This window comes from Elephantulus edwardii, unplaced genomic scaffold (assembly GCF_000299155.1).
Source record: "Elephantulus edwardii isolate Elephantulus edwardi_28Jun2011 unplaced genomic scaffold, EleEdw1.0 scaffold00082, whole genome shotgun sequence".
Classification (NCBI taxonomy): Eukaryota; Metazoa; Chordata; class Mammalia; order Macroscelidea; family Macroscelididae; genus Elephantulus; species Elephantulus edwardii.
The window spans coordinates 1,738,085-1,752,275 of NW_006399832.1; the positions used below are offsets into that span (position 1 = coordinate 1,738,085).

At 36.9% G+C, this 14,191-nt stretch overlaps 1 protein-coding gene across 1 annotated transcript in view; it reads right to left on the reverse strand.

Moving 5' to 3' along the window:
* WDR41 (WD repeat domain 41) overlaps positions 1-14,191 on the reverse strand; it is an 82,901-nt gene that overhangs the window by 23,957 nt on the left and 44,753 nt on the right. Inside the window, exon 8 of the mRNA XM_006889838.1 lies at positions 6,285-6,395. Coding sequence (XP_006889900.1) covers positions 6,285-6,395 — 111 coding nt within the window. The remainder of the gene's footprint in view (positions 1-6,284; positions 6,396-14,191) is intronic.

The following is a 14,191-nucleotide window of genomic DNA, read 5'->3' on the forward strand; positions in this document are numbered from 1 at the left end:
AATAATAAGTAATTATTAATTTCATTTATCAAATAAATCAGCAGGACATAAATTTCTAATAATCAGATAAACAATAAGGTAGAAATAAAAAATTACCAGCAATAATACATGGCATTATTTAGCCTTAGTTTCAAGGTAGTTTATTAATATCCAATTTCTATATTTTATTAATAGACTCTAATATTCATTCTGCTTCCCGATTAAAACAAGCCTAGAAGCAGGAGCGGCATCCACTTCTGAAATGGCTTGCCTCTGGAAACTCTATGTACGAACAGTGCTCAGGCCCTTCATTCACAGGGTCACTATGAGTCGTCTACGACTCGACGGCACCAATCAACAACAACAACACAATAGTCATTCTATAAAGATAAAAATTTACTCCTTAACTGTAGAGTGAAACAGACATCCAGTTTTAACAGTGGAAGTTAAGGAAGTACTAATTTTTCTAGAGGGAGCTCTGGCAGCAAACTAGGTAGGGAGCTGCACCGCCAACCCAAACAGAGGTGGTTTGAATTCACCAGCTGCAACATGGGGAAAAGTTGGACAATTTCTTCTGGTGTAATTTACAGCCTTCCAAAAACTACTGGAGCATCAGCTATGAATCAATATTGAGTCAAAACAGAGTTAACTTACTGATAATAAAGAGTTGTTTGTTCTGACTTGTTCCTTTAAGTACCAAAATTAACTTATGCAATAAAAATGAAGTATCAATATCCAGTTGGAATTTTTCAGTAAAAATAAAGTAAAATATTGGAATTTATCTTGTTCCATTTATACAGTATGTTATTGTATAAATTATATTCTGAAATAAATGATTCACAATGTTTCAGATCAAACAACCTTGAAGGGATGCATTATTGTTGTTACTGTTAGATGCTATTGGGTCCAGGACAACTCATAGTGACACTATGAACAACAGAGTCCTGGCTATGTTGTGGCAACCTCTCTGACACACTCAAGCCCATTGCTGCAGTCACTGTCAATATCCACCTGGTTGAGAGTCTTCCTCTCTTCTGTCATCTCTACAACTTTCTAAGCTTGACGTCCTTCTCCAATAATAGCCTCTCTTAGCAACATGCCCAACGTATGTGAGAAGACGCTTTGCAATCTTTGCTTCCAAGGAACAATCTGGTTTCACCTTCTCAAAGAAGGAAAAGGTTTGGAAGGTTTTGGCAGTTCATGGGATATTCAGTACTCTCTTCCAGGACTATATTCAAAGGCGTATTTTTTTTTCCTTCTGCCATCCCTAGTCACTGTTCAACTCTCAGATGCATAGCAAGTGGCTTAAAAGACCAGGATCTGAATAAGGCACACCTTAGCCCTCAAACTAACATCTGGAGAGGTCCCTGACTGATGTATTTCCCAGTACAAGACATCCTGATCACCAAATAGACTGTATATCTAAGTAAGATGAAGTCACTAACAGTTTAAGTCTTTGCTTTATCTGTCATCATGTCACCTATTGGTACAGTAGTGAGAACTGTTTTCTTGATATTGTTAAGAAATTTATATTGAAGGCTGTAGTATTTGATACTTTGCAGCAAGAGTTTCAATTTCTCACTTTCAGCAAAGTGTGTCATCTACATAACATAGGTTATTAAAGAATCTTCTTCTAATTCTATGGCACAGTCTTCTTCATAGAATCCAGCTTCTCAAATAATTTGCTCAACATACAGCCTTTCTTAATTTTAAAATATGCAATGTTCCCTTGCTCTGCTCACACAACAGCTTCTTGGTCTAGGTATAGGTTTCACATGATTAAAATGGAATATTCTGGGATTCCCATTCTTCTCAATGTTGGCCATAATTTATTATGATCCACACAGTCAAATGCCTTTGCATAGTCCATAGCACAATTAGACATTCTTCTGGTATTCTCTGCTTTCAGCCAGGATCCATCTGATGTTGGCAATAGTACCAATTGGTGCCACAATCTGTTTTAAATCTTCCTTGAACTTCTGGAAATTCCCTATCTATATACTGCTCCAGACATCTCTGAATGATCTTCAGCAGTATTTTGCTTACATGTGATATTAATTATATCGTTCGGTAAGTTCTACATTCTGTTGGATCACCTTTCTTGGAAATAGGAACAACTCTCAATCTCTTCCAGTCAGTCGCCAAGGCAGCTATCCTCCAAATTTCCTGACACACACTGGTGAGCACATCCAGGGCTGGGTCTGTCATTTGAAACATCAATTTGTTAATTTGTTTGTTAATTTGTATCTCATCAATTCGGAGTGCCTTATTTTTTTCCAAGGCCTTCTTACAGCTTGAATTTCTTCATTCCTTACTATTGGCTCTTGATCAATCATATGATATATCCTGAATTGTCTGAGTGTCATCCAGTTCTTTTAAGTACAATGACTCTGTATTCCTTTCATCTTCTTTTGATGCTTGCTAGATTATTCAAGATTTTACCCAGAATATCTCAGTATTACAATTCAAGGCTTGAATTTGTTTTTCAGTTCTTTCAACTTGAAAAAGGTCAAGCGAGTTCTTCCCTTTTTATTCTGACTCTAGTTCAGTGCACATTTCATTTTGCTTTGTGTTCATTATTAATGATGTATATCATTATTGGATGATGGGTTTTTCAGCCTGTGTTACTGTAAAAAGTCACATAGGCTGAAAAAAATCTTACCTGATGTCTCTCTACATAGTCTTCATAAGGCTTACTATTTCATGATTACCATACCATGCTGTCAGTATAGTACAAGAAAAGGAATAAACAATAGAAGCATCATCTAGAAACTTCTGACATTAGAGATTAGCAAGATAATCTTGTTTGTTTAGAAAACCTCTGCCCAGGAATTTGGAACTCTAGCACATGTGGTAGTCACTATCCACATTTGTGGAAGTTCTATGTCTGTTGTGTTGTGATGTTGGATAAGAGTACTGAATAATCTCATGGACTGCCAAAAGAACAAACAGATATGTCTTGGAGAAAGTGCAACCAGGATGTTCTCTGGAGGCAAAGAAAGTGAAGATTTATCTCTCATACTTTGGGCATGTTGCTAGAAAAAGCTATTCCTTTGAAGGGGACATTCTGCTTGGGAAGGAACAGTGAAGAGAGGAAGTTCCTCAATAAGATGAACAAATACAGTGACTATAGCAATGGGTTCAAGTGTGCCACAGTTGATGAGGATGGTTTAGGATAGGATAGGGTCAGGTCTGTTGTTCACAGGGTCACTATGAATTGTACTTGACTCGATGGCACCAAACAACAACAAAAACACTGCACTTTCCTAAGGTTGTCAGAGGCTACTCCACTTATAATGTTTATCTCTTGTGAGGTACCAAAAAATAGCAACAGTGTTATGTTTCACTGGTAATGCTGTTGTTATGTTCTGCTGAGTCAGAACTGACCCACTGATGACCCTGCAGTGGGTTTTCAGAGACAGTAAATTGTATGGGAGGAAACTGCCCATCTTTCTCCTGAAGCACAGTTGATGGATTCGAATCACGTACCTTTGGGATAGCAGAACAATTCGTTGCCACTAAGCCACCAGACTTGCACAGCTGAGATTTGTGCAATTTAGGACAATTATTTTCAGGATGACTAAAATCTAGAGCATAACAGACACACATAGGCACAAAATTGGTCTCCCAGCAAATTATTTTCCAATTTTATCAAGACTATTTGTTCATGAAGTGTGATATGCTATGTAGTTGCTTATTAGCTATAACTTTATAATCATTAAGTGAATAAAGTAAAAAGTACTCAAGATTTTCTGTAACTTTCATTGATATTTTTCTCCCTAAGCTTTCCTTCTTTCTTTTCTGTACTTTAAGAAATTGGCAAAGAAACACTGAAACTTTTCTTAGCTAACCTGTTAAAAGTTTCTCTCTATAACACAACAAAGAAGCTTCACTTTTATTTAAGTAACCATGCTGGTAGGGCAACAGACCTAAAACAAGACAAGGCATGATCAGGCTAATGGGCAGAACATTATTGTGCCTTTCTCAACAATACTAGGGACTTGGGTTAGCGTCACGGAAGAGACTTCAGAGAGTTCTCTAAATAGCTATTTGCTTTTATGTCATCATTCACAGCGAGGGACAAAAGATTTTCCAGGAAGAAAACCACAAAGGCACTCTTAACTACTGTTATTTCTATCACTATTGGCAATCTGACCATTAGAAAAACTTATGTCTGGTTTTTCAAGAAGATGGCTTTTAGGGAAAATTTTAGAACCAGGAGAGATGCAGTTTATATTTGAAAATATGACGAACTGGCATGAAAACAGAGACAACATTTGATGATGTCTGTTCCCTTCACTTCATATTTATAGAAACCATTGCTCAAAAAGTGCCAACAGAGGTAGATATTAGCGGGTATTGTCCAGTCTACCTAATATATCACCTTCATAACTTCATAACCTTTTAAGAGAACTTTTTTGCAATCTCCTGCAGACTATCAATGAAAGCCACCCATGGGGTCTTTCATCTGACTTCTTATCACAGATCAACCAGCAGAGTTCTGACATATAAACTGTCAGTTATCTGAAAAGGACGTGCCTAATTTTTGTAGTTTATACTCCTATGCTGCCATCAATGAAAGATTTAGTTTATAAGTGATATGGATTAAATATTATTCATAAAGAGCTAGACAAGTGGAAACAAAAAACTCTGAAGAAGGGCAGATACAATCCATTTTCTACAGACCTTTAGTTTGGTGCTGTTCTCTGAGAATATTTAATCATTATTACAATGGGCTGAATTCTATTCATTCTCTATAAGTGGCTTAGTATCATATTATCATAAGTATGTGAGTATCAGATTATGTGATAGGTACAACAAACAAGAATAATTATTTTAATCACTACAAAACACAGAGTAGCAAGAATTTTTTTTAAAAAGGACTAGTATGCTACTGAGTATTAGTATTGATAGTCCACAACAATCATCTCACAGCAACCAAGTTCTCAGTAAAATAATTATACTCTTCTCTTTACTCTTCTTTCTATGCCTCAATCTTGAATCTGCCAAAGATACTTACTAGTTCCACTGGTTTAAACCATAGAATGAAAAAGAATGTCAAATTAAAAAAAAAAGAAGAATGTCAAATTCTACTAAGCTATTACTTCAATAACAACTCCAGAATCCTAGGAACAAAATTGAGAAAGTCTGCTATCTGAGATCTTTCCAAAGTGCTGAAGAACAATGAAGTCCGATTGAAGATTAAGGTGCTGATTCAAGCCATAACCTTTTCAATTATGTGCTGTTTGGCTGAAAGTTGGACAATGAATAAAGATGACAGAAAAATTAATGCCTTCAAGTTGTGGTGCTGGAGAAAAACGCTGACCTGTTGGACAAAGAGATATGTCTTGGAGAAAATGGAACCAGAATTATTTCTTAGAGGAAAGGATGGCAAAGTTTCATCTCTTACTTTGGGCATGTTGTTAGGAGGGGCCAGTCCTTGGACAAAGATCTCATGTTTGGAAAAGTGAAGGATCAGTGAAGGAGGGAAAGATATACAATGAACAAACTGGCAGAGTGATTATATGAATGGACTTGAGTATGCTGGAACTGATGAGGATGTCACAGGATAAGTCAAGGTTCAGATCTATTCTCCACAGGGTCACTAGGAGTCATAGTTGACTCAACAGCACTTAACAATAAGTTGTTGTCATTATGTGCCATCAAGTTGCTTGCGACTCATAGCGACTCTAGGTACAACAGCTCTAAACTCTGCTCTTTCCTGTGCCAATTGCACTGTCTCCGACACACTCATCCTGATTGCCCCAGTCACCAAATCAATCCATCTCCCAGAGGGCCTTCCCCTCCTGCGCCTGCCCTCCACCCTCCCAAGAATGATGTCCCTCTCCAAGGACCAGTCCCTCCTTACAACATGTCCAAAGTATATCAGACTCAGAATCCTTGCCTCCAAGGAACATCCCAGTTTAACCCTTTCCAGGATGAATCTGTTTGTTTTCTTAGTAGTCCATGGCACTCTCAACACCCTTCTCCAACACCAAAGCTCAAAAGCATCAATTCTCCTTCTATCCTCCCTGGTCATCACTAACAATAAGTAATCAAATTAAAATTTAGAATTGGTCTTATTAGTAAGTTTGAAAATTTGCAAAATATATACACGTATAGGGAGCGTGGGTGGCCTAGCAGAAGGAAGCTGCACTGCAATCCCTAAGGCACACAGTTCAAGGCCACCAGTTGCTCTGCGGGAGAAGGATGGGAAATCTCCTCCTGTGTCTCTGAAAAACAACCAGAGGGTCAGCTATGGGTCGGTTCTGACACACACACAAACATGTATATAATGAACTTACCATTGACATTAACCAGTGACAGAATATTATCCTGGTGATCAAGCAGGCGCTTAACTTCAAGAATATTCCATTCTAGTGATTCTTCTGTGGGTACTACTAACCGGAAAATTACTAAGAGGAAAAAAAATTATAGTTTTATTACATTTGAAGGATAAGATTATATTTCTACTTTAAAATAAATATTTCATTAAATGAGAAAAACTAACAAAATTAAAAAACCCAACTCCAGAAAGAGCTGTATTCATACTACTTAAAAGTAATTCTATCAAATGCTTAAAATGATACTTGGAATACCTTATTAAAACCCAAAGTGAATGTACCAATTGACCTTTCTTCTCTTATTGACTCCTCCAAACCCACTACCAACCACCAAAGCCCTATTTTGAGGGCTTCAATCAAAATCCAACTATCTTGCTTTTTCTTCTAGTCAGTCAGTGATTGGTCTACATCCCTGAACCATCAACTTCTCTACTCACATTCCTATTCTCAGCAGAATGATCAAGATTCACGTTACCACATATGTAGGCAATGCTATTAAATAGGGTACAAATTCATGTTTAACATCAAATAAGTGAAGGCTTCAGCATTGCTTTCTCTTTTTAAAAAAAAAAACCAAACAACATCTTTTCCTGATACCTACATATGTACCTACAGATTATCTGAGAAGAATGCCCCTTGCAATATTTCTGGGGCCTTAGCATTCTTATTAAAGATAATAGATCTTCAATGCATTACCTCCCTCATTAGCTGATTTAACAAAAGGAGATTTATTTAAACTACTATAAACTCTAACTTTTAATAAATAAAACTCAAAATTAAATCAACAGAAGTGAATCAACAATCATTACTATGCAAATATAACTACTGTGCAAGTGTTATGTTCCTGAGAGTCTATGCTCATAAGAGTAGAAGTGAGACTTGCTTGGTTTATCATTAAGATGTACTGGTAATAAACTATTCTATAGAGCACTGAAGATATGCAAAGTCCAATGTTACTAACATTTGAAAGAGGAGAAAGTCTCAGAGATTCTCTTTTCCAAGTGTTCCCTAATTATTACAGTTTCTTTTCCTTATGATAGTCTTCTCCATCAATAAGGCCATGGTGTGTTGTGGGTTTGGGGTTGGTTTTTGTTTGTTTGTTTGTTTTTAATTTCTATAGATCTTGATAGCATTTTACAAACCGATCTCTAACAAGGTTACTGTATTCTAAAAATCATTCATGTTCTAACTGTTAAAAGATGATGATGGGGTTTTTATATTGGTTTGTTTACAAAGTTGGAATACATTGTTTTTCACACTATTCATCATATTGTGTTTAATATAATCATTCTCATGCATTATGTTTTAGGAAATTAAATTACAAGAGCACAATATACAACCTTCTCTAGTGCACATGGAGCATCATCCACAACAGACCACATGTTAGGGTGCAAAGTAAGCCTCAGAGAACTCAGACACTAAAATACTGCCAAGGTCCTTTTCAGATCATAGCATTATAAAATCAGAACTGAACAAGAAGATCAAGGGGGAAATAGTAAGTAGATGGAAATGAGATAGGGCCTCACTTGAATGCTACTGGATAATAGAAAAAAATGTTTTAAAGTTCTTGAAGCAAATGAGAACTAAAATGTAACAAAACAAAATCTTTGGTACACAGCAAAACAATACTCAGAGGTCAAATTAAAGCATACACATCAGAAAAGAAGAACGAAGGACTGAAATTTTATTTAAAATGATCACTGAATTTTTTTCACTTTCTTAATTTGTAAAATGGAATATTTATAAACATCTATAAATCAGAACTTTGGAAAATTCTACATCCTTAATATGTTGACAAAAGGGATAAAGTATGACAAATTAAACAGGAAAAACAGAATTAAAACCAAAAGTTTAACATTAACAATTAGGAAAAGCGTAACAAAGCCTATGGTCTTCAGAAGAAAGGACACAAAAAAAATCAAGCGCATAAATTAAAGTAAATAAAATGAAAAAATAATATAAAGAATTAGACTAGAAGTTGTTCATTTGAAAGGATTAATATAACTGACAAACCTCTAGGAAATTTAAAAACTAAATGGAGGAAGAATCCACAAATAGCATGAATAAGAAATGAAATGGGTGATGTCACAATAGAACCAATTTAAATTAAAAGGATAAAACAGAATACCATGAAATACTAGAACAAATTTGAAAACCTAGAGGAAATGGGTAATGCTTTAGAAACCTACAACCTACTGAAACTAAAATAGACAAAGGTAGAAAATTTTAACATACTCATTATGAAAAATGGAATTGAAAGGTCATACAAACTCAATAAAAATAGTTATGGCCCAGGTGACTTCACCAATGAATACCACCAAACATTTAGAGAAGAGCTGATGTCATTTCTACCCAAACCATATAAAATTAAAGAAAACGGTGGAATACTTCAAAATCCATTTTAGGAGTCAATAAAGAGGCATCACTTAACAAGAAAATTTTAGACCAACATCTGTTATAAACATAATTGCAAAAATTCTCATTAAAAAACCTAGCCAACAGAATCAAACATCACATTAAAAATATTATGAATCATGATCAACTGGATTTCATATTAGGTTTGCAAGGAAGGTTCAACATTAGAAAAGCAGTCAGTAAAATCTTCCATCAAAGAAACTCATGATCATCTCAACTGATGCAAAAAAAAACCCAAGTGATAAAATTCCACACCCCTTCCTCATAAAACACTCAACAAAATATGTATAGAAGTGAAATACTTCAACATAATTATCAGCATATTTTTAAAAAATACTATTTTGTGTATGTGTACCATCAAATCAGATCTGACTGGTACAGGAGGAAATTGCCCCTCCTTCTCCAGCAGAGCATCTGGTAGATTTGAACTGCATACCTCTGGCATTGCAGTGGAGCTTCCTGCCATTAGGCCACCAGAGCTCCCTTAACAGCATATATTTAAAAATAAAATTATCAACATTATTCTCAATGGAGAGGAATAGAAAGGTTTTCTCTTGTGAATCCCTCATCTTCAAATGAGGGGTGTCCTTCATCACCACTCCTATTCAATATTGTACTGGAAATGCTAGCATAAACAATAAAGCAAGGATAGAGAATGAAAGGCAACCAAATAGAAAGAGGAAGTAAAATGATATTTATACATGATTTGATACTTTTATAGAAAAATACCAAAGACTTAGCAAGAAAATCACTAGATCTAATTAAAGACCAATATATGAAAATCAATCTGTCTCTATAAGTAACAAGCACTCTGAAGAGGAAAGTAGGAAATCAGGGTCATTTTACAATTGGTGCTCAAAGGACAAAATATTTAAGAATAATCTAACTAGAGTTACAAAAGACCCAGGTAAAGAAAATGATAAAACAATACTACTAGAAATCCAAAGACTCATATAAATGGAAAAATATACTATGTTTATGAATTAACATCGTGAAGACTTAACATTGTGGAATTATTATTAGTAATCTACCCTGTCCAGATAACCATCATTAAATTTCAAAGAAATGGAAAAAGTAATCATTAGTTTCATATAGAAAGTAAGAGACCTCAGACAAGCAAAGTGATACAAATGAAGAAAAAGTAGGAGGTCTCACCCTCCAAACCTTAAAAACTGCAACAAAACAGTAGTAATCAAAACAGTTTGATACTGGGACAGTAACAGAAACAAAGACCAAGGAGATAGAATTGAGAACTGAGAAATAAATCCATCCACCTACTCAGTTCTACAATCTACAACTCACTTCGTTTAGTTTTAAAAATGCCAACTGAATCCTTCCCTTTTTTACTCTCCAATTTTAGGTCTTTCTGGTCTCTGCACCTTCTATTACATTACTTTGCTTTATCTTTTCAAGTTGCCCTCTGAAATCTTCTCTGTTCAGCTATTTTACTCCAGACTTGGCCAACTGACTGGAAGAGATCTATATTTGTTCCTATCCCAAAGAAAGGTGACCCAACAGAGTGTGGAATCTATAGAACAATCTCACTGATTTCACATGCAAGCAAGATTTTACTGAAGATTATCCAAAAACGACTGGAACAGCACATCAGCAGAGAACTGCCAGAAGTCCAGGCTGGGTTTAGAAGGGGTCGTGGTACTAGAGATACTGTAGCTGATGTTAGATGGATCTTAGCTGAAAGCAGAGAATACCAGAGGAATGTCTGTGTTTCATTGACTATGCAAAGGCATTTGACTGTGTGGATCATAACAAACTGTGGCTGACTCTAAGAAGGATGGGAATCCCAGAACACTTGATTGTGCTAATACGAAACCTATACTTGGACCAGGAGGCAGTGGTCAGAACAGAGCAAGGGAACACTGCATGGCTGAAAATTGGGAAGGGCGTACGCCAGGGATGCATCCTATCTTCATACTTTTTCAACCTATATGCAGAACAGATTATCCGGGAGGCTGGGCTCTATGAAGAGAAATGTGGGGTCAAGATTGGGGGACGACTTAGCAACAATCTGCGTTATGCAGATGACACAACCCTGCTTGCTGAAACTGAAGAGGACCTGAAACACCTGCTGCAGAAGGTCAAGGAGTGCAGCCTACAATGTGAATTTAGGCTCAATGTCAAGAAGACAAAGATTCTCACCACTGGACCAATTGGCAGCATCAAGATGGATGGTGAAGAGATTGAGATTGTACACAGCTTTAGTTTGCTTGGCTCCACAGTCAACACTCTTGGCACCAGTAGCTAGGAAATTAAAAGGCGCATTGCCATGGGAAAGTTGGCTGTTAGGGACCTCTCCACAGTACTTAAGAGCATGGTGTCTTTCTGGAGACTAAGGTGTGTTTGATACAGGCCATGGTCTTCACAATCACTTTTTATGCATCAGAGTTGGACAATGACCAAGGAGGATAGAAGGAGAATTGATGCCTTTGAGCTGTGGTGCTGGAGAAGAGTATTGAGAATACCATGGACTGCTAGGAAAACAAACAGATTCGTCCTGGAAAGGGTTAAACCGGGTGGCTCCTTGGAGGCAAGGATTCTGAAGCTCCGTCTAACATACTTTGGACATGTTGTGTGGAGAGACAGGTCCTTGGAGAAGGACATCATGCTTGGGAGGCTGGAGAGACAGTGCAGGAGGGGTAGACCCTCTATGAGGTGGATTGATTCAGTGACTGGGATAATCGGGATGGGAGTGTCAGAGACAGTGCGACTGGCACAGGACAGCAGAGTTTAGGGCTGTTGTACATAGGGTCACTATGAGTCGCAAGCGACTCGACGGCACATAACAACAACAACAACAACATCTCTTCCCTTTGTTTTGGCTTCTCAACACTCTAAATAAAATTTTCAGTCTCTCCTGACATCCATTTTGGTTTTTCTTTCTCCTGAATGATAACCCTGACCACAACTCATCTGGTCTTTGATCACTGGTGTTCAATGTTTCAAACCATTTCTTAACATGATTTTTTTAAAAAAATTAAGATGAGATAGACTCAAGATTACATTTTGGTTCTTGTGGACTTGTTTACATTTTCTTCACCTCAGTTTGAACTTTCACTTGAGTAATTGATGGTTTGTTCCACAGCCAGCACCTGGCCTTGTTCTGACTGCTGATACTGAGCTTCTCCAATAATTCTGTTCACAGACATCACCAATCTAATTCCATGCAGACCATCAGGTAAAGCCCATCAGGTAAAGTCCACGTGTAAGCTTGGTATTTGTGCTTTTCAAAAAAGGTATTTGCATTGATAAATCATTTAGCATACAAATTCAATCATTTGATTTCTGGCCTCATTTCTATCACCAAGTCTGTACTCTCCAAATAGCATTCTTTCTTCACTACTTACAAGGTAAGCATTTCACTGACCAACTATAATTAAAGCGCATCTTGATTGCATGTTTGGTCAATTGTGAATGCTGTACTTCAAAATGTGGTGAAAATCTTCCATTCCCTTCTTCTTAGGCCTTTGGTGTTGGTGTGTGTATTTGAATAATAATGGTCACATATTAACAGGACTTCCCTGTATGGGTGTGAAGAGTATATTATCACTTTCACTTATGACATTCCACTTCAGGAGAGAACTTGAAATTTTCCTTTTAACTATGAATAGAACACCATTCTTCTGTTTTTCATTCCTGGCATAGTAGATCATGTAATTGTCTGATTTAAAGGGGCCCATGCTGGTTCAATTCATCTCTATAATGCCCAGAATGTTAATGTTCATGCACTCCATTTCATCTTTTTTACAACTTCAAGTTTTTCGACATTCATAAAACATACATTCCATGTTATGAAAATTAAAGGAAGTTTACAGCTGCTTCTCATTTCTTACTGATTTCAATCTGAGCTCTACTTCTAATACTATAGCCATCCATTTACCTCTATTGTTCACTGGGTCTTCAGAGGTCTGTTATTTTAGACATGGATGATTAATCCTGCTTCCTAGTTTGTCTCAATCCTGGAGCTCTGATAAATTCTGAATGATCTACTGTTATTTTTTAGGTGCTGTTAAGACAGGTACAACTCATAGCAATCCTATTAACAGCAAATCTGAACCCTGTCCTATCCTGTGCCATCCACACAATCTTTGACACACTCAAGCCCATTGCAGCAGTCTCTTTTGCTGACCCTTTACTTTTCCAAGCATGACATCTCTCTCTGAGGAACAACTTCTCCTAGTAACATGACTGAAGTATGTGAGTTGTTGTTAGGTGACATCAAATCAAATACAACTCATAACAACCCTACAAATAACAGGTTTGAACCCTGTCCTATCCTGTGCCATCCTCACAATCTCTGACACACTCAAGCCCACTGACACAGTCACTCTGTCAATTCACCTGGTTGAGGGTCTTCCTCTCTTTCATCACCCCTCCACCTTTCCAAACATGAGATTCCCCCTCCAAGGAACAGCCTCTACTAGCAACATGGCCAAAGTATATGAGACAAAGCTTTATGATTTTCACCCCCAGGGAGCACTCTAGCTGTACCCTCTCCAAGATATAGCTATTTGCTCTTTTGACAGTCCATGGGATATTAAGCACTTTTCACCAACATCACAATTCAAGGGCATCAACTATTATTCTGTCATCCTTATTCAGCTCTCAGATGTGTAACAAGTGACTGAAAAAACCATGTCCTGAACTAGGCACACTTTAGTCCTCAAACTGACATCACTACTTCTCAATAATTTAGAGAGATCCTGACTAGAGACATTCCCAGTGCAATACATCTCCTGACCTCCTGCAGGTACCAAGAGTATTGATTGTGAATCCAAGCCAAGATGAAGTTGTTGACAGTTTCAATCTTTTCTCCACCTACATGATGTTACCTATCATGATAATAAATGTAATTTATTAGAAGGGTACAATTTCAGGCCTTACTCTACACCTATGATATTAGAAATTCTGGGGAATGAGTGTTGTGATCTGTGTTTTAACAAGCCCTTCCAGTGATTCCAATGTACACTACACTTTGAAAACTACTGAGTTAGAGGAATATTCATAAAACACAAAGTCATTGATCAACTGAAAGAAAAGACTGACAGAGAAAAGATAGGTTTCTTCCTACTTGCAGTGGAGAACACAAGAAAACTGAATTTCTTCAATACAGGAAAAGAAAAAAGCACTAAACATAAAGAGAAGCTGTGGTATATTCACACAATGGAATACTCTGCAGCACTGAAAAACAAGGAACTCATAAAATACTCTACAAAATGGGTGACCCTGGAGGACATTATGCTGAGTGAGGTATCTCAGTCACAAAGGGACAAATGCTATATGGTGCCACTGTTGTAGAGCATTGGGGTGGGGGTAAGACTGAGAAAAACTGGATAAAATACGTTTACAGCATTGAAGTCTATGGGGGAGAGAATAGTCTAAAAGTATTATATTTTAGGGCATTATTTTTATCGTAGGAATATGCAATGAGGATTGCA